The sequence below is a fragment of the Oncorhynchus masou genome, chromosome 2, assembly GCF_036934945.1.
Source record: "Oncorhynchus masou masou isolate Uvic2021 chromosome 2, UVic_Omas_1.1, whole genome shotgun sequence".
In the NCBI taxonomy this organism is placed as follows: domain Eukaryota; kingdom Metazoa; phylum Chordata; class Actinopteri; order Salmoniformes; family Salmonidae; genus Oncorhynchus; species Oncorhynchus masou.
Window position 1 is genome coordinate 19,307,825 of NC_088213.1, and position 24,081 is coordinate 19,331,905.

The 24,081-nt window shown below is 43.8% G+C and overlaps 2 protein-coding genes across 2 annotated transcripts in view; one reads left to right on the forward strand and one right to left on the reverse strand.

Annotated features, from left to right (window-relative positions):
* The window catches only part of tp53bp1 (tumor protein p53 binding protein, 1), a 34,495-nt gene extending 23,817 nt beyond the window's left edge, over window positions 1-10,678 (reverse strand). Inside the window, 12 exon segments of the mRNA XM_064989721.1 lie at window positions 209-325; window positions 1,596-3,057; window positions 4,023-4,210; window positions 4,307-4,398; window positions 6,234-6,360; window positions 6,597-6,772; window positions 7,582-7,642; window positions 8,026-8,154; window positions 8,361-8,428; window positions 8,779-8,827; window positions 9,443-9,530; window positions 10,496-10,678. Of these exon segments, the coding sequence (XP_064845793.1) occupies window positions 209-325; window positions 1,596-3,057; window positions 4,023-4,210; window positions 4,307-4,398; window positions 6,234-6,360; window positions 6,597-6,772; window positions 7,582-7,642; window positions 8,026-8,154; window positions 8,361-8,428; window positions 8,779-8,827; window positions 9,443-9,530; window positions 10,496-10,678 (2,740 nt within the window).
* Window positions 10,679-11,265: 587 nt separating this feature from the next.
* Window positions 11,266-22,110, forward strand: LOC135552701 (uncharacterized). The gene is made up of 6 exons (XM_064984490.1): window positions 11,266-11,739; window positions 12,322-13,163; window positions 13,318-13,553; window positions 13,764-13,986; window positions 17,334-17,848; window positions 22,080-22,110. Exons 1-6 carry the CDS (start codon window positions 11,493-11,495, stop codon window positions 22,108-22,110), a joined length of 2,094 nt encoding a protein of 697 aa, XP_064840562.1. The 5' UTR covers window positions 11,266-11,492.
* The last annotated feature ends 1,971 nt before the right edge of the window (window positions 22,111-24,081 follow it).

Consider the following 24,081-nt stretch of genomic DNA (forward strand, 5'->3'; position numbering starts at 1 on the left):
CCTGAGTGGGTGAATCGGAGAGAGAGGGTGAGTGTGTGTTGATGTATGAGGGCGAGTGTGAGTGTGTGTGTGTGGGATAGAGAGTGAGTGTGAAGTGATGTGTGAGACTATATAGGTTGGTGGTTAGAATACTTTGCTTCAGTTCACATGGTAAAGCTGGCTATGGAGAGAGCCAGTTGATAGTATTTCTTGAGTGGGAGGAACCCACCAATCGGAGTGCTGTGTCTTGGTGTCTGCTTCAACTGGCTGATCAAAGGGGGAGTGGCACTCACAGGAGGGCCAATCAGCTCGCCTTCTTTGGGGAGAGTGAAGTGGAATGGAATCTCTGCAGAGGACAAATATTAATACAAACAAAAACCATTACGATCTCTGAACAGACTAAAATGACGACAGGCTTATATAGCCCTAGTAGCCCAATGGATTTACTGCAGGGACAAAACACTTTGAATTCAATAGAGTTGGCTGAGTCTTTTATCACCGCCTTCCCTTCATGGCCACTGATCTGAAGGAACTCGGACACATGATAGCAACTAGATGAAAATCTATCAAATCTTTCAGCTATCAGTGGTCAGCAAGCAAGCAAGCACATGGGGGTGGGGGGGGGGGAGTCTACTTATTTATTGAATCACTTCGAAAGCTGTTAAATCAATAAGCAAAAATACACGTTTTGAACAAACCCCCCCATCCCACACATACTCCTGGTGACCTACCCCACCCCATCCCACACATACCCCTGGTGTTCCCCACCACCCCATCGAAAACATACCCCTGGTGTTCCCCACCACCCCATCGAAAACATACCCCTGGTGTTCCCCACCACCCCATAGAAAACATACCCCTGGTGTTCCCCACCACCCCATCGAAAACATACCCCTGGTGTTCCCCACCACCCCATAGAAAACATACCCCTGGTGTTCCCCACCACCCCATCGAAAACATACCCCTGGTGTTCTCCACCACCCCATAGAAAACATACCCCTGGTGTTCCCCACGACCCCATCGAAAACATACCCCTGGTGTTCCCCACCACCCCATAGAAAACATACCCCTGGTGTTCCCCACGACCCCATCGAAAACCACCACCTCAACTAGCCTACCTGGTTAAATAAAGGTGAAATAAATCAAATAAATAAAAACATACCCCTGGTGTTCCCCCCCACCCCATCCTAAACATACCCCTGGTGTTCCCCCCCACCCCATCCTAAACATTCCCCTGGTGTGCCCCCCTCCTCACCCCAAACATACCCCTGGTGTTCCCCCCCCACCACCATCCCAAACATACCCCTGATGCCCCCCCATCCCCCAAACCAAACATACCCCTGGTGACCCACCCCATCCCCCAACCTCAGTCTACACACAATATATTGGACAAAAACAAACTTCTATCTACTTCATGGATTCTTAATAGTCTTTCATCGTTTCCTTGTGTCCTCGCTCCTCAAAACGCATTAGAGGTGAGGGAAGAAGGTCTGAGGTTCCTCCCCTCTGATCTTTTCCTACAATGTGTTTTGAGAAGGAAAGAAAGAGAGGACACAAGGAATCAAGGAAATGCTATTGAGTCGCCTGATATCTCCACAGGCATCTAGGCCTCTCACCTCCAGAGCTGTCACTGAGGCTCTTGTCTCGGGGCCCCTCTGCTTCCCTAGACCCTTCCTTATCAGCCTGGGTGAGTCCGATTGGTACCAGCTGGGTGTCCTTCAGCTGTGACCCTGTGCCATTGGACGACACTGATCCCCGCCGGCTTGCCACTGGCTGAGACGTGCCCATGTTAGACGGCGACTTCACTTCCTTCTCCAGTAGCTGGGAGCTCCTCTCACTCTCCTCCAGCACAATGATGCTGCTGCAGCTCTCCCCCTCTCCTACTCCTCCCTCGCTCCTGGAGTGCGAGACAGGGAACTTCCCTATTTTGTCCTCCTCTTCTTCCTCCATGGGCTCTGGAGAAAGCACCTGGCTCTGAGAGAGAGACAGATAGAGGCCTGAGCCCTCAGGCCCCAACGTGCTGTCCTGCAGCTTCTCTCCCCCCTCCTCCATCCCTTCTTCATCTGCTTTGTTTTTCTCCTGTGGGCTGTTGGTAGCAGTGCCTCCACGCTCCTGCCATAAAGACTGTATGGATTTAGACAGGTCCCGGTTTTTCTGTGGGCTCGTCGGGCTTCCCCCTCCTCCTGCTTCTCCTATGTCTCTCCTTCCCCCTCCTCCTCCTGCTTCTCCTATGTCTCTCCTTCCTCCTCCATCTCTTCTGGAGTCTACACAAACACCTGGACTCGGAGAGAGAGCCTTCACTGATCCCACGTGAGACATCTGTGGGAAAACAGACTGTGATTGAGACTGAGCCTGGGAGGCTAAACTACAGACAGCGCTATTCGAGGAAGAAGGCGTCTCCTGCACACAACTGCTAGGGGTGAATAAGTCTATGGTTTCAAGCTTCTGTTGGGAGAAAGGAGAGGGGGAAGAGGCCTTGGCATCTTGCTTCTGAGAACTATCGGTTTTGGTCACATTGATACCATCGTCGCCTATATTCACGTTGCGTACATTCAAGGTTGTCTGTTTGTGCGTGTCAGACTTCTGTGAAGTGTTACATTCCTCTCTCCTGGTACTTTCCCCGCTAGTCTTCAGTAAGTCAGGCACCTGAGGAACTTTAGGCAAAATAGCAGGTGTTTTTGGGTCGGAGGGGACCCCGTTACTTTCCCTCTTCTGGCTGTTACGTGAAATCACAGAGTCACTGGTGTCTATCCGTAGGCGTCCGTCCAGACCTTCTTCTATCTGTGTAGCCTGACTGTCCTCCTCGACATCCTTCCCCCCAGCCTGCATGGAAGCCTGCTGGGCCAGACTACAGCTCTGAGTATTCACAGACAGCTCCAGTTGGAAAGAATCAATCACAGAGTGTTCTCGGTCAGTTGTTGTGGGTGCTTTGGACTGGGCGGGTGCAGCGGCCATCATGGGTGAGCTTGAATCCAGTGCTGTGGGTTGGGATGATGATGTCACTTTCCTGCTGTGCGTCTCTTGTGGAGCTATGCTACTGCTTCCAGCCTCTTGGCTCTGGGTTGGGACAAATACATCCTTTGGAAAGGGAAAAAGAAGAAACTAAATTGGTGTGTTATGAACCTATAGGACTTAACCTGATTGAATAATGAGATTCTTGATCATCATAATAAACCAACATAATCCATAATAAGGGAAGAATAAAGAGAGATAAGGGTAGATCCCTGGTCTCCATTTATGTGGTACCATGTGGCTCAGTTGGTAGAGCACGGCACTTGCAACGCCAGGGTTGTGGGTTCAATTGCCACGAGGGGACTAGTAGGAGAAAAAAATAGTAGGAAAATGTATGCACTCAATACTGTGAGTCACTCTGGACAAGTGTGTCTGCTAAACCACTAAAATTTAAATTAAAAAAATATATAGATATAGTTACATTCAAAGGTGAAAGTTGTGTACAGAAAAATGTAAAGACGTCATTCTTGCCTAATACTTTCTAAAAGTTTATAATCATACTATTTAGAACAAACTGTTTCGTAAAAACATACGCCGTAAGCAACATACTGTGTGTCAGACTTTGAGGAAACATGTACTTATGACATGTGGTTGTTCCACCTAGCTATCTTAAGATTAATCCACTAACTGTATGTCACTCTGGACAAGAGCGCCTGCTAAATGACTAAACTGTCAAAAAATAATACTAGGCTCATCCATACTGAGAAGACGTCATCTAATGCATAATTTGGTTGTTCCCCACCATGCTTTCATTTTGGTACAGCCCAAACCCTTACATGATTATCAGCTGTTGTCAAACACACATTGGTCTGAGTGCCTACTACATGAAAAGCCATGCGTATGACATTCAGGCATTTAAAGCAAACTACATTTTCGAAATGACTCATACTATAAAACATGATATTTTTCACATTCCCAAACAGCCTACTATTTAGTACGCAAAAACGGATAACCGGACACGGCCATTGAGTTCAGTGCTAACTGAATCTATTTTTTCCCCACCACCTGGTCAATGGATTAAAGATACGTACGTGAGAGAACTCAGGCTGGGTGGGCAGAGAGAGGGTCCTCTCCAACACAAAACCTGGGGAGTTCTGGGAAACTGGGGTGGATGCCGAGGGGTGTGACTTAGGAGCTGGGTCCATGTCCATTGGCTCCTCCTCCTTAACATCCGATTGGTCCTCCGGAGGCATAGACGTGTCCATTGGTTCGTCGGCACCTGCGGGGTTACCAGAAGTCTATCACTGAGTTCTATTTTTCAGAATAGAAACTAAAACAACTGACATGTCAACTGGATAAAAGAAAATTTAGTTACCCAGTTCATTTTCTTGTCCTGTCGGTGAATTGGGGACGATGAAAGGTGTTTGGCTCAAGTTTTCCTGGGTGGGTGCTACAAACTCAGAGTTTCTATAGGAAGGGAAGGCAAAGATGAATGCAACAATCATTCTTCCTCTGATGAGGACAAAACAGAATCGCTGGCTGTGTTCAGTAGGGACAAAACGTTTTGAAATGGTAAAGTACTACCTCAACTTGACCAATTGGAACACAGATTTTCCTATTGTCCTACTGAACACAACCCAGGCCAACCCAAACAACAGGGCAACTACTCCAGGGATGCAAACTCGTGATGGGCCCAAAAAGGTGACACTTGAACTGAAACATGCAAAAACAATCCCTGCCAGGGGGAAATGCAGGTTTTAACTAATTAAAAACAACAAATAATATGATCTACATGATCAGTATAAATATTGTACTTGGGAAAAAATCTTCTTAAAGTAGAAATATAATGCCTGTTTATTAAATTTTATTTTTGCTCTATTATAGTGGCCAATATATACATCAATCAAGTGCACAAGGTTACTGTGTGCAAAAATAACTTTCACTGAGTAAAATTTTTTATAATCCTCCCTCACTCACACACGTGTTACTGTCAAGTTCAACACAACAAAAACAATATATTTGGGCTATACTGAATAGTGTTACATTGTACACTTTCTGCCTGTGGACATCTGTTCTACAATGTGCCAGGAAAAGTGAGAGGGAAAGTGTGTCGTGTTCCTTTCACCTCTATTTTCATTCTGAAAAGTAACCATTTTCATTCTGAAAAGTAACCACATACTGTAGAGGGGAAACATTAGTTAACATTTCACACAGATTTCCAGGGTCCAGTAAGCAACTAACGCGTTATAATTTGAGGAACGGCAAGAAGTCAGTTAATACTATAGCGAATTAGTTAGGTTACTAATGTTAGCTAGCTAACGTTAGCTGTCGGACTTTATTAGCAAGCTAATTTTCACACCATAAACTCAATTGCTTGATCAGATGAGTTGACTAGTTGGCTCAATATTTCTCTGGCTAGTGTTGGTAAAGTAGGGGTAGAGCTTTAAAACACAGACGTGCATTATGGGTAACGTAGTAAGTTAACTTTCGGTTTTGAATGCAATTTGTGTGTGACGGGGATGTAGCCGGACTGTTTTGCTCCGTTTGCCCACGATTTTATTTTGTCATTCGTACTACCTCAAATGATGTCCAAGTTTTAATAAATTCCAGGCTAACACGTCATTATCAGAGGATAAGATCCCCAAATGTGAGAATTACCCCAGAGCATCCATACATTGTTCTGGCCTTGGAGCTAGCAAGTGAAGGCTCCCCTGAGCCGTCCCGACTACGGTCTGGAGGAGAGGCAAGAAAGGTAACACTAGCTAACGGATAATTCGATCCAGCTAGCAAGATACATAACAATACTAATACTTAGTCCACCACACTCTCTCCCTCACCTCAAACTTTCCAAATGCCAGTTGTTTTCCGGTTACAGCTCATGAAATACGCTTCATCACCTTCTCACCCCGTCTCCGTGGTCAGGCTTCTCGCCTAACGTACCTCTTCTTTCTCGTTCAGTGGGCGCGCTGCTGTAACTGGCGCGCTGCCTTTCCAGAGCGCGCGCTGATGCTGTAACTAGTAAATTGTTTGTCTCCTCTTTCTTCAGGCGCGTGCTGCGCCGCATTCTATTGTTATGTAAACGATCTGCTGAGCCTTGGATACAGACAGTATTGCTCCGAACGCGCATCACTCGATCGTTACAGCCAGTAGTGATCCCCCCCCCCCCCCCCAAACTTTTCTCATCTGATCTACATGAATCATGTAGGTCACCTATTTTGGCTTCAAAACGAAAGGTGACTAGTTTGCATCCCTGCAACTCAGTGGGAGTGTGCAGTATAGTGTTGAGGCGAGAGAGGTCTTACTGGGAGAGGCTCTCCTGCACCAGGGTGCCCTGCCCAGAGAGGTGCAGCAGACGCAGGGTGTGGGCAGGGGTCAGGGTGGGCACGCCTTGGTTCTCTGCCTCTGACATTGTGCTGTCCACCCCTGTGCCTACAGAGAGAGAGAACTCCATTATCATCTGTTAATTTTGCAATCAATTGTTCATGTCAACTGTTGATAACAGTTGTGACTGCTCGCCTTCAAATTGTTTTGTGAACAACAGACTACACTTGTTTTAACCTCTTCCAACAAGAGCTGCTCAAACTGGAGAAGTGCTGTAAGCCCTGGCAGTATATGTCTATAACACAGACGGATAGTTTGGATGGGTGGATAGATGGGTGGCCCACCTGTCTTGTCAGTGTCGAATAGGTCCTCCTGAGAGGACAGCAGCTCAGAGTCGTCCCCTTTGGGATCCTGGTCCTCGGAGGCCTGCAGGCCCTGGGAGTGGAGCAAAGCCTGGACACTCAGTTCCCGGCCAGCACGACCCAGGGGCTCCGACGAGCTGCTAGAGCTCACCTCCGACCTGGGGCAAGAACCAGACACTTTATTTAACTAATGCACAATTCCAAATCAACGCTTAGACCTTTTATTTACTGCTGGAGATCTGAGAGAAGTTGATGTGTAAAGCAATATGGTGAACATTCCACCTAGCCTATTGGGCAAGTTGGACTCATTACCATATTGCTTACATCTATCAAATCTTCCCAGAGCTCTACAGGTGCATAAGATATTGACTAGGAATCGATTTGGGATTGAGCAACGGAACTAGCATGTGTAAATCTGTGAGGTATGGATTGATCATTTTGGGGCCGAATCCTAGCTTTATAAAATGACTACCAATGTCCCACTAACATCAATGTGTGATTCACGTGAATCTTACAATTAAGGTGTGCACTTTTCATGTTCAGATTCAGCCCTTCTTATTAAAAGGCCCAATGCAGCCGTTTTTATCTCAATATCAAATAATTTATGGGTAACAATTAAGTATCTTACTGTGAATGTTTTCAATTAAAATGGTCAAAAGAAACAAAAATAGCTAATTAACCGCCTGTTGATGTCACCAGGCAGGTGAAAACTTCATCCCACCAAAACAGGCAGACATTTCAGGCGGCCTTTTCAAACAACTCTTATGCTAAAAGGGCATCATCATAATTTTCACAATTTCAGGATTATTCAAACCAGACAATGATGAAATGTATATAAAACACAGGAAATCATATTTTGGACTGCACTGGACCTTTAAAGCTTCACTCTCGAGCCCTTGTGGTACACGGAGGCTTTATGACTAAATATGATCTTGTAGGTACGTATCCTGGATATGGATATTCTCACCTCTTGGATTTTCTGTCCTGACTGCCTGAAGGCAAGCCCCTGGTTGTGTTCTTCTGTTCACCTAGTGACAACAAAACAATGACAAGTCAACAAAATATGTTTCACTTTGGTCAAGATTTCAACTGGGTCCAATTCACTGTAGCAAAACATTTTGCAATGTAAAATACAAATACGTCTGTGTTCTTATTCTTCATGGACATGTTCAGGGTCATATTCATTAGGCACACTGTAGAAAAACATTTTGCAACAGAAAATGAAATAAAAGCTCATTTCTTACCGGACAAGTTCGGGTAGTTCCTTTCCGTTTTCCTCAGAAGTTCAGTTTGTTGCCTAATGAATACGACCCAGGTAGTACCACCCTGTTTCTCCCCGTTTAAAATGGTTTTCCACCTACTAAACACGACCATGGACTCAAGAGAAGTAAAGATAACTTAGTATTGTTACCTGACTGGTTGTGTCTCTGGCTGTCTGTCTGGGCAGCAGTAGGGCCCTCCTCCTCCTGACTGTTCCCCACCACTTCACCCGGACCCTGGCTCTCAGAAAGCTCCAGAAAATCTAACTTGGACACTCCCCCTAAAATACACACAACATACAGCTCAAAATCATGATTCATGAAATGCAATACTGATCTGGTGATGACGAAAAAGTGGCACAGCCTAAAAATAATGTTTCCAACAAGAGCATCGATGGAGCATTTCAAAACTTACACAGCTACAGTATATTATCTCAGAGACATGTCTCAGATGGTTATTTCTTTCTCTGTTAAAAACTGCTCATACCTTCAGGCTGGGCACAGTGTGTAGTGGAGTCCGCCCCAGACTCCGTGGCCATGTCTTCTGTAGCACACCTGATGGTTTCAGGGATCAAGATGTCAACGTAAAGCAGACTATTGCTGAATTCCAAACCGACCCCTAGCCTGCCCCCTACAACCTAGCTACCTCTGTAGATTGGAGGTGATTGGAAAGATAGAAGCGTTATAGAGTCATCTTGCCTTCTGATTGGTTAGGTGGAAATGTCACCATATTGCGTCCACCTATCCAATCCTCTCAGATCTACAGTAGTGTCTAGGTAGTAGACAGGGGCCAGGGTCCATTTGGAATGCAGCATACTTCTCAAACATCTCAGCTGGCTGTCTCAATGCTCTTACAAACGCTTCAATTCACTGCATCTTGGTGACAATGTTATCCTAGTACCTACCTCCTTGTATTGGTGCAAACTTCTAGGACTTGACTTTCCTCCTGGTTGACTAAAGAAAAAACATTCAATAGGTTTAAGACAGAATATAATGTCTGCTATGGGGAGACAAATGCTATCAACTGCTTTCAATGTTACCAGCGCTATCAATAGGCTATATGACTGTTATTACTCTGATAATGGCTGCAATGGTTGAAAACAGAGTTTACATTTCACACTTAATATTTTCTGTGCCCTTAACTTAGCAGCCTGGACTTTTAGTGTTTCTGAGGGTATATTAGTTTGCTATAGGAGTGACCAACACCCCACTAAATGTTCCAAATCTATGTAAGCGGCAGGGTTCGAACACGAGTTTCCTGCACACCATAAGAGTGCATTATCCCACTAAAAAAAACAATGCAAATCTTCAGGTCCCAGGCAAGGATACTCATCACAGCAGTCACATACAGAGAACCACAGCTTCAAATGGTGAGGTGTCGTATGTATCAAACGTATCAGAGTAGGAGTGCCGATTTAGGATCAGTTTGGCCTTTTAGATCCCAGTGAATAGGATTACATGGAGAGGGGGAACTGATCCTAGATCAGCACTCGTTCTCTGAGATGCCTTATACATACGGCCCCAGGTATCCAATCTCTGTCCTTTGTGGTCACAGTTTGAGAGACCAACCTGGCCCGTTGTGATTGTTGTTCTGGACCCTCTCTGATTGGCTGTCTGTCTCAGAGTATCGGTTTCCTGCCGGAGAGGACATCAGCTCCTGGGGAGAGAGAAGGCTGGATTCAGTGGCCCTGTTCATATTAGAACAACAGGCATCACTCCTTCCCATGAAGTAGGACAAGTACTGATCTGACACGACTGGATTATTTGATGAAAACCCTGCTGTCACCTATCCAATTGTGTCAGTATTGACTCCATGGCAGGTAGGATGGAGGGATGCATCTTAAATGGATTCAAATTGAGCCAAGTGATATTTTTTGCTTTTGACAACTGACTTGAGATCTGTTATCCCCACACTTCTAACATTAATGAATATGAGCTTCACAACAAAACCAGTCCTACATCAGTTGTAAAGACTTATAGAGGTAAGTAATGTCATGTCACAACCTAAGTTGATATGCCCCAAAGTTCCATTGAGGTCATCGGACAACAAACTAAGGTAGCAGGAGGGACTTAGCCTTGGTGAGTCTATTTCTGTTCTCTTGCTTGACAATGGAGTGGGCAAAAACACAAACTGATCTGGTACCAGGCTAGGAGGAACTGACAAAAACAATACCCCTATCGTCTCCCCTCCCTGTATGACTGAAAAGCATATTACCGCCTCTCAAAAGATCTCTAGACCTTTATGTTACAGGATGCAACGTTAGCGTACTTGCCCTCCGAGTCGCTGGTTCAAGCCCTGCTCTGGCTGGCTGTCCTCGGGGGCTACTCTCCCGATACCCACGCTGCAGTCAGAAATGACCATTATGGATACATCAAGTGACATTGGTGCAAGTAGGGCAAAGTAATTCTACAGATAGGCAACCTCCCAAGCCCCCAGTCATATATATCCTAGAGATATTTTAATCTAACGTTATGGCTCTCTCTCTTCATCTACGATACTACTCCTGCCAGTAGACATGGATCATTTTGGCACAGGAGGTTCACTGTAACTGTAACCACAGTTGCTGGTTCAAGCCCATCTTCACTCGTTACCTCCCGCTGTCTCTACACGGTGCTACTCACCAGTACTGGGCTGTGGGAGGTGGCAGGCTGCAGGCTGGACAAGCGGCGGGCGAGCAAGGCGCGGTAGCTACTGTCCGGGTCGTCCTCCAGTGCCGCACTGTCGGGCTGGGAGTCCTCCACGATCAGGCACGGGTTCTCTGCATGGGGCAGACTCGAATCCAGGTCACTTCCGCTAGGATCCATCGGGTTATGGCATACAAGGACAGCAGGTAGCGTAGCTGCTGCGCCAAAACAAAGAGCGAATGCAGATATTATAGGAACAACTGCCCGACTGTTAGGTAAACATGATCAATATAATACAACTGAATCGATCCGTCTGGTGCCATGGACTTGCAGTCCCCTTTCCGATAAATAGCTAGTTAGAAGACCATAACAGAATTTGCTAGTCGAACAAGCTAGCTACCGATAACGAGTTAGCCTAGCTACGTTTAGGAAGTGAGAGCACAGCACATGACTGAGAGCGAAACGTCGAGCCAACTAGTTAGTCCATTAAAAAAGCCATGTATAATATTTATTCACTTAGCTAGCTAGTCTGCTAAAAAATATTATTTCATAATTACGATTGCAACCACAATTTGAGCTGGTGTTCTTTTGGCATAGCTCGTTACCTTGGTGGTCCAACAACTAGCCCAATAATTTCATTAGCCCATCCCCCTTTCGCCGTAAAACTACACATAGGGATGGTTATGATTGATCTGGGACGCTTCTGGCTCTGTCGTCATACCAAAACAGTTTGAAGACGCGGTTTGAGACGCTTGCTGAGTAAAACATAAAACAGCAAAACTACTAGCGTTATATTCTACAGCTTGTTATATTTCACGAAATCGTAACATTTGTAAACAAGGCTGTTCTGGCAGCAGAACTTCGAAATCGGAAACCCGCAAAGCATTCACAGGGGAAATATTTGGCATAAACATACGACAGCTTAGCTAACTATCTAATGCTAGTTAGTTAACGTCGTTCACCAGAATTGAACACCTAGCTACGGACCTTCAAAATGCAATGTTGTGTTTGGGGGTGCAAGGCCCAATATCGGAAAGGAGGAGGGTTAGGGTTTTTCCGATTCTCTACTGGAGAGAACGAAATTGCTCAAAGTCAAAGGAAAACTTGGATAAAAATGGTGAAGATTGAAAACCCCGAACCAGATCTGCCTTCCCGTTTGGGTGGTAAATTGGTACTCCGAATGGGAAACGACTGGCACCCTACTACCTCCTCTCGCATTTGTGGGAGGCACTTTGTTTTAAGTAAGTTGATGGTCAGTTCGTAGCCAACAGATCCTACCCGCTTTCTTACAGCTGCGCTAGGATAGGACAGGCTTCCGGTGTAGATTAAGACAATTGAGGGGGTGAGGTATGGCATGGAAAACATACCTCAATCCAGATTTGAGAAATTCGTTGTTCTCTGAATTGGCCCATTATCCCAACTGTTACACCTAGAAGATTGAACAAATGCAACAAAAAAATAGCATCTCAAACTTCTCGGTGTAACAGTTGGGATAATGGGACAATTCGAAGAACAACTAATTTTCCATCCCTGGATTGAGGTACATTAAGCCATTTCTAATCTAAACAAGCCTGTCTGACCCTAGTGCAGCTGTAAGCAAGCTGGTCGATCTGCTGGCCAGTCAGTTTGATGCATTCCCTATGACAGTGGTTGGCTTCCCGACAAAGAGCGAGCAAGCTACAGAGTTTTCATGAAGGAAGTGATGTACAGTAAACTGTCAAAGACAGTTCACACGGGCAACTGCGTAGAACACCACATTTCCAGTGCAATAATTTAAGTGTCTGTCTGAAGAGACTGAAACCTAATTTGAGTTCATATTTCAGAAAAACCAAACCTACATCCGGACCACCCTGACTTTGCCCCATCCCTCTTCCTTCGCCCAGAGGATGATGCCTTGAGTCCGAACACAGCTCAGACAGAAGGGAAAAGAAACCTGCAGAGCTATGACAGGGCAGTGAAGAAGAAGAAGTGCCTTGACCTTAGTGAGGTTGGAGGTGCTGACCTGAGGGACAGTTATGCTGACGCCACAGAAGAAACTGAAGAGCAGGACCTGGGCACCTGTGTATCGTGTGAGGTCCTGAGGAAGTCCTTAAATGATTTGCAGTCCAGGCATGATGCTCTGCAAGTCGAAGCTGTCAATCTCAGGGCGGAGAGAGACTTTTACAAAGATAGCACATCTCAATCCCCTCTCTTTGTTGACACCTTTACAGACAGAGACAATCAAATGCATACAGTGAGAGAAGTGCCAAGCATGGCTAAACCAAATGGTATGAACCAACAATGTACTGGGATGGTTGAGGAGCCATGTCTTATGGAGGTTGAGGGGTCATGTTCTGTGAAGGTTGAGGAGCTTTGTCCTGTGAAGGTTGAGGGGGACTATGATCAAGTGTTGATTAAGGAAGAGGAACAACAGGTCCAAATAGAACTTTGTAGCCCCTTGGCTAGTCAGGACAAAGTGACCCATGTCTCCCAGGATAAACCTACCCAGCATAACAACATTATAAAGGCTACCAGGCGACCATGTCTGTTTGCTCAGCATAAACCCATCCAGATAGTCAACACAATGTCACTCACCGGGGTGGTAGCCTCCAGGCCCCCAAGTCAGGTAACCAAGGATAAACCCATCCAGATAGTCAACACAATGTCACTCACCGGTAACCCCCAAGTCAGATAAACCCATCCAGATAGTCAACACAATGTCACTCACCGGGGTGGTAGCCTCCAGGCCCCCAAGTCAGGTAACCAAGGATAAACCCATCCAGCTTGCCAAAACCAACAACCAATGTTCTGTGAAGGTTGAGGACTCATGTTTTGTGAAGGTTGAGGTGGACTATGATCAAATGTCGATTAAGGAAGCAGAGCAACAGGTCCAAATAGAAATCTGTAGCCCCTTGACTAGTCAAGACAAAGTGACCAATGTCTCTCGCAGGTTGCCAATTCATGACCCCAAGGATAAAACTATCCAGCTTGCCAAAGCCGTAGTAGAGAGCCACCTAATGACGAACCATCTGCCTGGCAGCCAAACCACTGCCAAGCCTTTGCAGAAGACTCCTCTGTCAGCTCAAAGGACACCTGTTGTAGGCAAACCAATTCAGAGAAGCATAACACACACAGAGAGGGATGAGTTGCTTTGGCTGGGCTACATGAAGTGGAATGTGCGTCTTCCTGCAAGCACAATTAGAACCGCACACAAGTTTCAGACGCCTAGGGCAACAGTGCAATACCTTCTACACGTGCTCTTCTCCCAATGTGAACTCGCCACCAGCAATCTCAAGGGCATCCCTGCACTGGGCCTTAACAAACTGGACCCGGACAAACTTTCTGCCATGAGACAGTTTGTCACCACCAAGTTTCGCCGTTTAGACATGCGTCAATGTGGTAAAGACTGGGTCAAGTGCCGGCGCCAGATAACCAGCATGCTCAGAAACATTCGGAAGGAGGACAGGGAGACGAGGGGGCTCTCAGGAAACCTTTTTATGAGAGAGAAGGTGTTAACGGATCAGAGTTTACCCAGTCAGCCATCGCCTCCCTCATTCCCCTCCATCTCCCAACAGCACACAGCTGCCTTCTACAACCCAACAGAAGAAGAGATCCTCTGTCTGGAGAGTTAGGTTACACAATATCTGCAATGATGTTTGCATTTTCTTGTAATAAACAGTTTGTTGGGAGTAAAAAATATAATATGAGTGACAATGTATATTTGAACTTTGGTTGATGTATCGGCTACATGTGGTAGAGTGGAGCTTTGAAGGAGTGATGTGTGGATACTGGACACAGGGTTAGGTTAGGGTTAGTCACAGGCTGTGTTCAATAGCAGTTGTATAGATGGGGTGAGCTGCCCCCAGAATATGAAGTGCTTGAGACACTGGTGAAAAACCTAAATGCAATCCATCATTATAACATGGCACTCCAATCAGACCTGTCGGTGGCTATGAAATGACCTCTTTTTCCTCATCTCCTTCTTGCTGGCTCTCCCCATTATGAGCATGTTAGAAGTGAATTCCTGCTGGCTCTCCCCATTATGAGCACGTTAGAAGTGAATTCCTGCTGGCTCTCCCCATTATGAGCACGTTAGAGAAGTTAATTCCTGCTGGCTCTCCCCATTATGAGCATGTTAGAGAAGTGAATTCCTGCTGGCTCTCCCCATTATGAGCATGTTAGAAGTGAAACCAAAGATGGATAGTCTTTCCATAAGGGAGCTGAGTGAAATAACTCATACACACATTTTGAGCATAATATACTAGGTATATATAATCTGTACATAGATGAATTATTTTATTTCAAGTTATTTTAACAGGATTCCTGTATACCTGGAGTTCATTCACTCAGCCAGTTTTTTAGGGTAAAGATTGCCAACGTTTGCAGCTGGTGGCAGCCCTGGCTATGTAAACAAAATCAATGTGGGGATTGCTGTCTCGTCTAACATGGACTTCTTTTCATTTAATTTCATGACATAGGTGAACTATCTGTTTAATCAAACCAGTCCCATGGATACTCAGGACTTCTTTACCCTCCCTCTGTTTCTATGGTGACGCCACAATCTGTTCCTCACAAAAGTAGGGCGGCATTAGAAAATATGTCTCATGCATCAAGACCCAGGACATTTAGCATTTATCTCTCACCAAGTATGTAATCAGCATGCAGTTGCTTACCTATGTGTGTCTAATGAAATCACTTGGATCAGATGTAGGATGGTACATTACGGTTACTGATAGTTTCCACTATATCATCTACTATCATCTACCCAGACATGTGCAGTGTCTGAAATGGCTAGGGAATAGGGTGCCATTTAAAATGCTGCCAAATGCACATTTGTATCTCATTCTAAGATAGGCCACAGAAAAGGGCTTGTTTGAATGTAGGAAAACACTTTATACAAATTCCCACATCCTCAGGGAATTGACTCTGAAATGTCTCACTTATTTTTTGTCAGAGGACACCAAGTCCATTAGTGATGCTATGGCAACTATTGAAATAAGTATGTATAACAAAGTCTTTAGTCTTTACATCTTAACACAGAGAACCTTGAGTCTAGTTGACCCACTGGCACTCTGAGTCTTCATAAACCACCTCAGCTGAGAAAGAACAGTGTAGCATGGGAATGAATAGCTTAGGCTGAGATAGTTTATTCAAATGATTAGATTTGTTTAAACGTGTATCTACACGCAGCACAGAAAGGTTATTTGAGCCAGTACAACTCAATAGCAATCACAAGTAGGCTATATTTGGCACATTAATGAGGCACCCATAATACACTCCTACCCTGCAATGAAGATGACACATTTTGGGTTGTCCTTGGACAGCATGCAACCTCATGAGCTGATATTATTTATAGCATAATTTCGATGATAAACAATATATAATATATGCATAAAATGTTTAATCAAAATGTTTAAAATAAGCTAGCCTATACATAAATATGATTTAACTTTTAATTTTTAAAAATAAAAAAACGGAACAACAGCATTAGATCGTGCATATTTTTCTTCAAGCCCAACCCTAAATACAGCACCACTGATATGGAAATCATATGGCTATAGGCGACACATACGTACACGGTGCGGTGCATCGTGCTGGCGCGTCATATCGCCAAGCTGACCAGTTGAGTTGGAACCGAAAATATGAAATGCGCAGCAGCTGGAGAACGAAAATCCAAACGCAAGACACTATTCTGAACCTGTCCTTGAACACGAACCAGTGACATTGATGCTCAAATAGGCCTATATGATGACACGTTTCCCTCCAAAATGTATTAGGCGCTAGAAAGTACAAACTATTGCTTTACCTGAAAAGTTGATTTCCTCTCTTGCAAGCAGAAAGTATGAGATTTGTATTGCCCCCTTTGCAGCAATAACGGTGCGCGTTGACTGCGTTCACATCTCTCTCTCTCTCGCCCCCCCCCCCTCTTTTCCAGGAAGACAGGGTGTGGATACAGACACTACCACTTAAAGATGCAATGGCATTTTTAACATGTTGGCATGATTAGTGCATGTAGGTGCTGAGGTGCGCACACTCTTAGAAAAAAAGGTGCCATCGAGAACTTTAAAGGGGTATTCGACTGTCCCCATAGGAAAACTCTTTGAATAACCCTTTTTGGTTCTAGGTATAACCCTTTTGGGTTCAGTCTAGAACCATTCCCACAGAGGGTTCTACCTGGAACAAAAAAGGCTTCTCTTATGTGGCCAGCCGAAGACCCATTTGGAACTTTGTTTCTTCTAAAAGTGCAGGATGACACTGTGTTATTTATTGTGGGACTGGGATTACTTTTAATACATCTAAAATGTTGATCATGTAATTATGTTTGGCTATATTTTCATAACTTTTGGCAAAGTGAGCATTAACAAAAATGTGCACTAAAATAATAAAAGTAGGGTAATGCTGTGGTTGGTTCTATATTGTGGTTGGTTCTATAACTATTCTGTACTGTCATTAGCTGTATGGTACAGGTTTATGGAATATCTAATCCAGAAGAAAATATGATGTAGCCTACTGGGACAGCTCAAGTTTGAGAATCCAATTTATTCAATGTATTTAGGCTGTCTGATTCACTGATTTTAGAATTGTAAAATCTAGGGTGCTCAACCAAGGGTACTAGGACCCTGGGGGTACTTGGCATATCCACAGAGGGTACTAGGACCCCTGGGGGCACTGGGCTATCCACAGGGGTACTTGAGGGTCCTCACACAGTTCCAACTCCATCATCAAGTTCGCTGACGACACAACAGTAGTAGGCGTGATTACCAACAACGACGAGACAGCCAACAGGGAGGAGGTAGGCACTCTGACGGCGTGGTGCCAGGTAAACAACCTCTCCCTCAATGTTAGCTGAACAAAGGAGCTGAGTCTGGACTTCGGGAGGAACCAGGCTGGACACGCCCCCATCCTCATCAACGGGTCCACCGTGGAGACTGTTAATAACTTCAAATTCCTTGGCGTACATATCTCAGAGAAGGTCAAATGCTCTAACCGCATGGACACCGTGGTGAAGAAGGCACGACAGCAACTCTTCAACCTCAGGATGCTGAAGAAATACGTCCTGTCCCTGAGGATCCTCACAGTGTTCTACATGAGCACCATCGAGAGCATACTGTCGGGCTATATCACAGTCTGGTACGGCAACTCTACCACTGCGGACCGCAAGGCTTTTCAGAGGGTGATACATGTAGCCGAACACTGGGTACTTGGCATATCCACCATTGGATACACACTGCCTGCCCTACAGGACACCTACAACACCAGGTGTCGCAGAAAGGCTAAGAACATCACCAGCACCCCCAGCCATCCAAGCCATGCCCTGTTCTCCCCTCTTCAATCACTCAGACACGGGCAGTACAGGAGCATCATGACAAGGTGCACCTGTGTAATGATCATACTGTTTAATCAGCTTTTTGATATGCCACACCTGTCAGGTGGATGGATTATCTTGGCAAAGGAGAAATGCTCACTAACAGGGATGTAATCAAATTTGTGCACAACATTTTTGAGAAATAAGCTATTCTTTTTTTTTTGCATATGGACAATTTCTGGGATCTTTTAATTCAGCCCATGAAACATGGGACCATGTTGCATTTATAATTTTGCTCAGTATATATTCTAGATTTTTGTTATTATAATTTGTATTGTTTTTTTTCACTTGTTCCCCACACCCCCTCAATGATCATGCTGCTGCTCCCCCTATGGTCATTCCCCACACCCCCTCAATGATCATGCTACTGCTCCCCCTATGGTCATTCCCCACACACCCTCAATGATCATGCTGCTGCTCCCCCTATGGTCATTCCCCACACACCCTCAATGATCATGCTGCTGCTCCCCCTATGGTCATTCCCCACACCCCTCAATGATCATCCTGCTGCTCCCCCTATGGTCATTCCCCACACATCCTCAATGATCATGCTGCTGCTCCCCCTATGGTCATTCCCCACACACCCTCAATGATCATGCTGCTGCTCCCCCTATGGTCATGCCCCACACCCCCTCAATGATCATGCTGCTGCTCCCCCTATGGTCATTCCCCACACACCCTCAATGATCATGCTGCTGCTCCCCCTATGGTCATTCCCCACACCCCCTCAATGATCATCCTGCTGCTCCCCCTATGGTCATTCCCCACACATCCTCAATGATCATGCTGCTGCTCCCCCTATGGTCATTCCCCACACACCCTCAATGATCATGCTGCTGCTCCCCCTATGGTCATTCCCCACACCCCTCAATGATCATGCTGCTGCTCCCCCTATGGTCATTCCCCACACACCCTCAATGATCATGCTGCTGCTCCCCCTATGGTCATTCCCCACACACCCTCAATGATCATGCTGCTGCTCCCCTATGGTCATTCCCCACACACCCTCAATGATCATGCTGCTGCTCCCCCTATGGTCATTCCCCACACACCCTCAATGATCATGCTGCTGCTCCCCCTATGGTCATTCCCCACACACCCTCAATGATCATGCTGCTGCTCCCCTATGGTCATTCCCCACACCCCCTCAATGATCATCCTGCTGCTCCCCCTATGGTCATTCCCCACACACCCTCAATGATCATGCTGCTGCTCCCCTATGGTCATTCCCCACACCCCCTCAATGATCATGCTGCTGCTCCCCCTATGGTCATTCCCCACACACCCTCAATGATCATGCTGCTGCTCCCCTATGGTCATGCCCCACACCCCCTCAATGATCATGCTGCTGCTCCCCTATGGTCATTCCCCACACACCCTCAATGATCATGCTGCTGCTCCCCCCTATGGTCATTCCCCACACCCCCTCAATGATCATCCTGCTGCTCCCCCTATGGTCATTCCCCACACACCCTCAAAGATCATGCTGCTGCTCCCCCTATGGTCATTCCCCACACACCCTCAATGATCATGCTGCTGCTCCCCCTATGGTCATTCCCCACACCCCCTCAACAGTCTTTACTCTGCCGCCAACCCATGGACATTTATTTATTCATCACTGCTACAGTTGTTATTATTATATAGTGCTATTTCTATTACTATTGTTGTTGTTTTATTACCATTTTCGTTATTGTATTTCACTTTGTCCTGCATGTTGGAGCTCGAAGCCTAAGATATTCACTGTACCCTGCCATCACACCTGTAACCCTGTACATGTGACTATTAAACACTCTGAATCTGAATCTGTATCATGAGACCATGGGTCTACTGGTAAAATGCACATGACGGGGTACTTCAGGGGTACTCCTGGCAGAGCAAAATTCAGTTGGTTGTACAGTAACTGAAAAAGGTTGGGAACCACTGGCCTACTAGCCTCGTACGAACCATCCTGGTCTCACAAGCTAAGAGCTTATAAGAGTCTACTGGCCTACGGGACTGTTTTAAAAACATTTCAACTTGTCACACCAATATGTTGGTTTTGGTCTGTGCTTTAACTGTGTACAACCTAAACCACATTCTGAAATATCCTGCATACCAATCAACATTGTAACAGTCATTTACTTCATTTAGAGAAATTATGTAAGAAAATGAACATTAATATTTTAATTTACGGTACTGATTTGTCTATTAGTAAACCAATGGACTTAATATTACACTTATTCTTCAGAAATCTTTTTAAAGCAATCAATCCAAAAGGGTTCTCATTTAGTCCTACAGAGGGCAGTAGATACTCTTGTTCTCAAGCACAGCAGGTTCAGTTTTAGAGGATCTTTGGCTCAGGCCTGTCTCAGTGTGAGATCAATAGGAGTGCTGACTCATTGAGGGCTGTAACACTGGCAGGCTGTGTCCCAAATGGAAACCTATTTCCTACATAGTGCACTACTTTTCACCAGGGCCCATAGGGCTCTGGTTAAAAGTAATACACTAAATAGGGAATAGGGTACCATTTGGGACACAAACACTGTCCTGCTGAGAGGAGGGAGATTTACTCCAGAGCAGGGACGTGGCGTATTAACAACCCCAGCCATCTCTCACTGCTGCGGGAGACGTCACCATCTGACAGGCACCTCCCAAACACAGCAGCCTTAGAGTAACCTAAAGCACACTGTGGTGTGCTTCATAGATATATAAGGTGAGAGCATCCATGCACATGTAAATGTGTCGAAGAAGGAAGGCTAGGGTGAATCAAATGCCACCATGTGAAAAGACAGTGAATGGCTATAGGCCTACTGCTTCCTGTTTACTAATTGTTTACAAATATTGCTTTCTTTGTATTTAAATTCTCACTTCACCATCAAAAAACCTTTTCTGATCATACTTCATGTCAAAGTAAGATCAAAAGACACACACACATTTTAAAAATGGTATTGTTGTAATATTGTACATTTGATATTGTACATTTGTAATGGTGGAGTGGTGAACATGTGTATATTGCACAATGTCTTGTGTGATGTGATGTTTTATTTATGATGTAGACTATTGTTTTGTTGTTTTGTTTTGTTTTATTTATGATGTAGACTGTTGTTTTGTTGTGATGTGTTGTTTTATTTATGATGTAGACTTGTTTTGTTGTTTTGTTTTGTTTTATTTATGATGTAGACTGTTGTTTTGTTGTGATGTGTTGTTTCATTTATGATGTAGACTATTGTTTTGTTGTGATGTGTTGTTTTATTTATGATGTAGACTTGTTTTGTTGTGATGTGTGGTTTTATTTATGATGTAGACTTGTTTTGTTTGTAATGTGTTGTTTTATTTAGGATGTAGACTTGTTTTGTTGTGATGTTTTATTTATGATGTAGACTTGTTTTGTTGTGATGTATTGTTTTATTTATGATGTAGACTATTGTTTTGTTGTGATGTTTTATTTATGATGTAGACTTGTTTTGTTGTGATGTATTGTTTTATTTATGATGTAGACTTGTTTTGTTGTGATGTATTGTTTTATTTATGATGTAGACTTGTTTTGTTGTGATGTATTGTTTTATTTATGATGTAGACTATTGTTTTGTTGTGATGTATTGTTTTTGTATTGTAGACTATTGTTTTGTTGTGATATATTGTTTTATTTATGATGTAGACTGTTGTTTTGTTTTGTTTTATTTATGATGTAGACTATTGTTTTGTTGTGATGTGTTGTTTTATTTATGATGTAGACTTGTTTTGTTGTGATGTGTGGTTTTATTTATGATGTAGACTTGTTTTGTTTGTAATGTGTTGTTTTATTTAGGATGTAGACTTGTTTTGTTGTGATGTTTTATTTATGATGTAGACTTGTTTTGTTGTGATGTATTGTTTTATTTATGATGTAGACTATTGTTTTGTTGTGATGTTTTATTTATGATGTAGACTTGTTTTGTTGTGATGTATTGTTTTATTTATGATGTAGACTTGTTTTGTTGTGATGTATTGTTTTATTTATGATGTAGACTTGTTTTGTTGTGATATATTGTTTTATTTATGATGTAGACTATTGTTTTGTTGTGATGTATTGTTTTTGTATTGTAGACTATTGTTTTGTTGTGATATATTGTTTTATTTATGATGTAGACTGTTGTTTTGTTTTGTTTTATTTATGATGTAGACTGTTGTTTTGTTGTGATGTGTTGTTTCATTTATGATGTAGACTATTGTTTTGATTTGTTGTGATGTGTTGATTTGTTCCTGTTTGGCCCTCAGGAAGAGTAACAGCTGCCTTGGCAACAGCTAATGGAGATACTTATAAAATACTAAATACTAATACAATTTCTTCCCGATTTGCTGTGTCCTTTCAACGCTCAATGTTCAACTATTCATACGTGTATAATACAGTCAGATATTGAACGTCAGATCAGAGACCAATCAAGTGAATGATGAAAAAACGAGACATCCCTTCATATTCAGATTAGGTCATGTGGTATAGGTTGTCAAACAAAACCTCCATGGGGAGAATGTATTTATAACTCAGTAATTATTTATGTTCTGAGATAGCTGTTCAAATGCTGAGCATGACATCACAAAGTGTGTAAATCTTTGTTTTACTCCCCAAATCTCTCCAGTCCTGTCCTCCACCCTCTCTCTCCTGTTCTTTCTTAGATAATTGCCCAGATTGGACTGTTTGATGTAGACTAGTGCATATTACTCTCCGGGGAGATTATATGACGTAAAGCTCCTGGTCATATAGCTCCTAAACCACCTATACGCTGTAATTACCAGACATAGAAACTGAACCTATAGTACAATATCTAGTGTCAACTATAAGGGTCAACGTCAAACAGGGATTTTGGTTTTTAAATTATAATTTCAAAATGGCCTTAAAATTACAATCAAACAGATCGAAATCTGAAATAAATGTTCATATTCTGGCGCTGAATTTCATCTCTACCTGAATGTTTCTGTCATAGGGTGACTATATGAGTTACATAGGTCTGCTATGAGGACAAACAACCCTTTTAATTCATTGTCGTCAATCAAAGGTGAAAAGAATGAAGTCTTACTATTCATTTAGTTCTCAGTTTCCAAAGTAAAGGTCAATGTACTTGAACTGTATATGTAGGCTAATATGCATCCTGATTCAAGATCATTTATGTCCCACAACAACGAGTTTCCTGTTATAAAACATGGCAAGTGGAGAACTCAATGAACACTCCCCAATTTTCTGGTAATTTCATGCCAGCTTTTCCCCTCTGTAGCTAATTTGGTTATTTTCCAGCTATTTTAGGATAAATACATTAACATTATACAAAAACATATTCTATTCAGCTTTGTCTCTGAGGCCTTTGTTGTGAACGTCTCTGCACAGATGGGTTGTTGTGTTCAGGGAGGGAACAAAGAAGTGCCAGTGTGGCAGCCTACTGGAAACATCTCCTGGTGGTACATCCAGAGACAGTGATATAAATACACCTATTTATTCAAGAGAAACAACTTCAGTTCCTCTAGATCCAGATATATCAAAGACGGTCTTACAGGAACACGTGTTCCCTGAGATATTTGGTGAGTAGGCCTATTAGGAAACTACAGGACTAGTTGTAGTAGGCCTATTAGGAAACTACAGGACTAGTTGTAGTAGGCCTATTAGGAAACTACAGGACTAGTTGTAGTAGGCCTATTAGGAAACTACAGGACTAGTTGTAGTAGGCCTATTAGGAAACTACAGGACTAGTTGTAGTAGGCCTATTAGGAAACTACAGGACTAGTTGTAGTAGGCCTATTAGGAAACTACAGGACTAGTTGTAGTAGGCCTATTAGGAAACTACAGGACTAGTTGTAGTAGGCCTATTAGGAAACTACAGCACTAGTTGTAGTAGGCCTATTAGGAAACTACAGGACTAGTTGTAGTAGGCCTATTAGGAAACTACAGGACTAGTTGTAGTAGGCCTATTAGGAAACTACAGGACTAGTTGTAGTAGGCCTATTAGGAAACTACAGGACTAGTTGTAGTAGGCCTATTAGGAAACTACAGGACTAGTTGTAGTAGGCCTATTAGGAAACTACAGGACTAGTTGTAGTAGGCCTATTAGGAAACTACAGGACTAGTTGTAGTAGGCCTATTAGGAAACTACAGGACTAGTTGTAGTAGGCCTATTAGGAAACTACAGGACTAGTTGTAGTAGGCCTATTAGGAAACTACAGGACTAGTTGTAGTAGGCCTATTAGGAAACTACAGGACTAGTTGTAGTAGGCCTATTGGGAAACTACAGGA

Excerpts from the sequence above, each read along its gene's own strand:
- LOC135552701 (XM_064984490.1), top strand. The coding sequence starts at position 11,493 with ATGCAATGTTGTGTTTGGGGGTGCAAGGCCCAATATCGGAAAGGAGGA. Across the intron at positions 11,740-12,321 it reads TGGGAGGCACTTTGTTTTAA|AAAAACCAAACCTACATCCG; the intron begins GTAAGTTGATGG and ends TTCATATTTCAG. Across the intron at positions 13,554-13,763 it reads CCTTTGCAGAAGACTCCTCT|CAATCTCAAGGGCATCCCTG; the intron begins GTCAGCTCAAAG and ends ACTCGCCACCAG.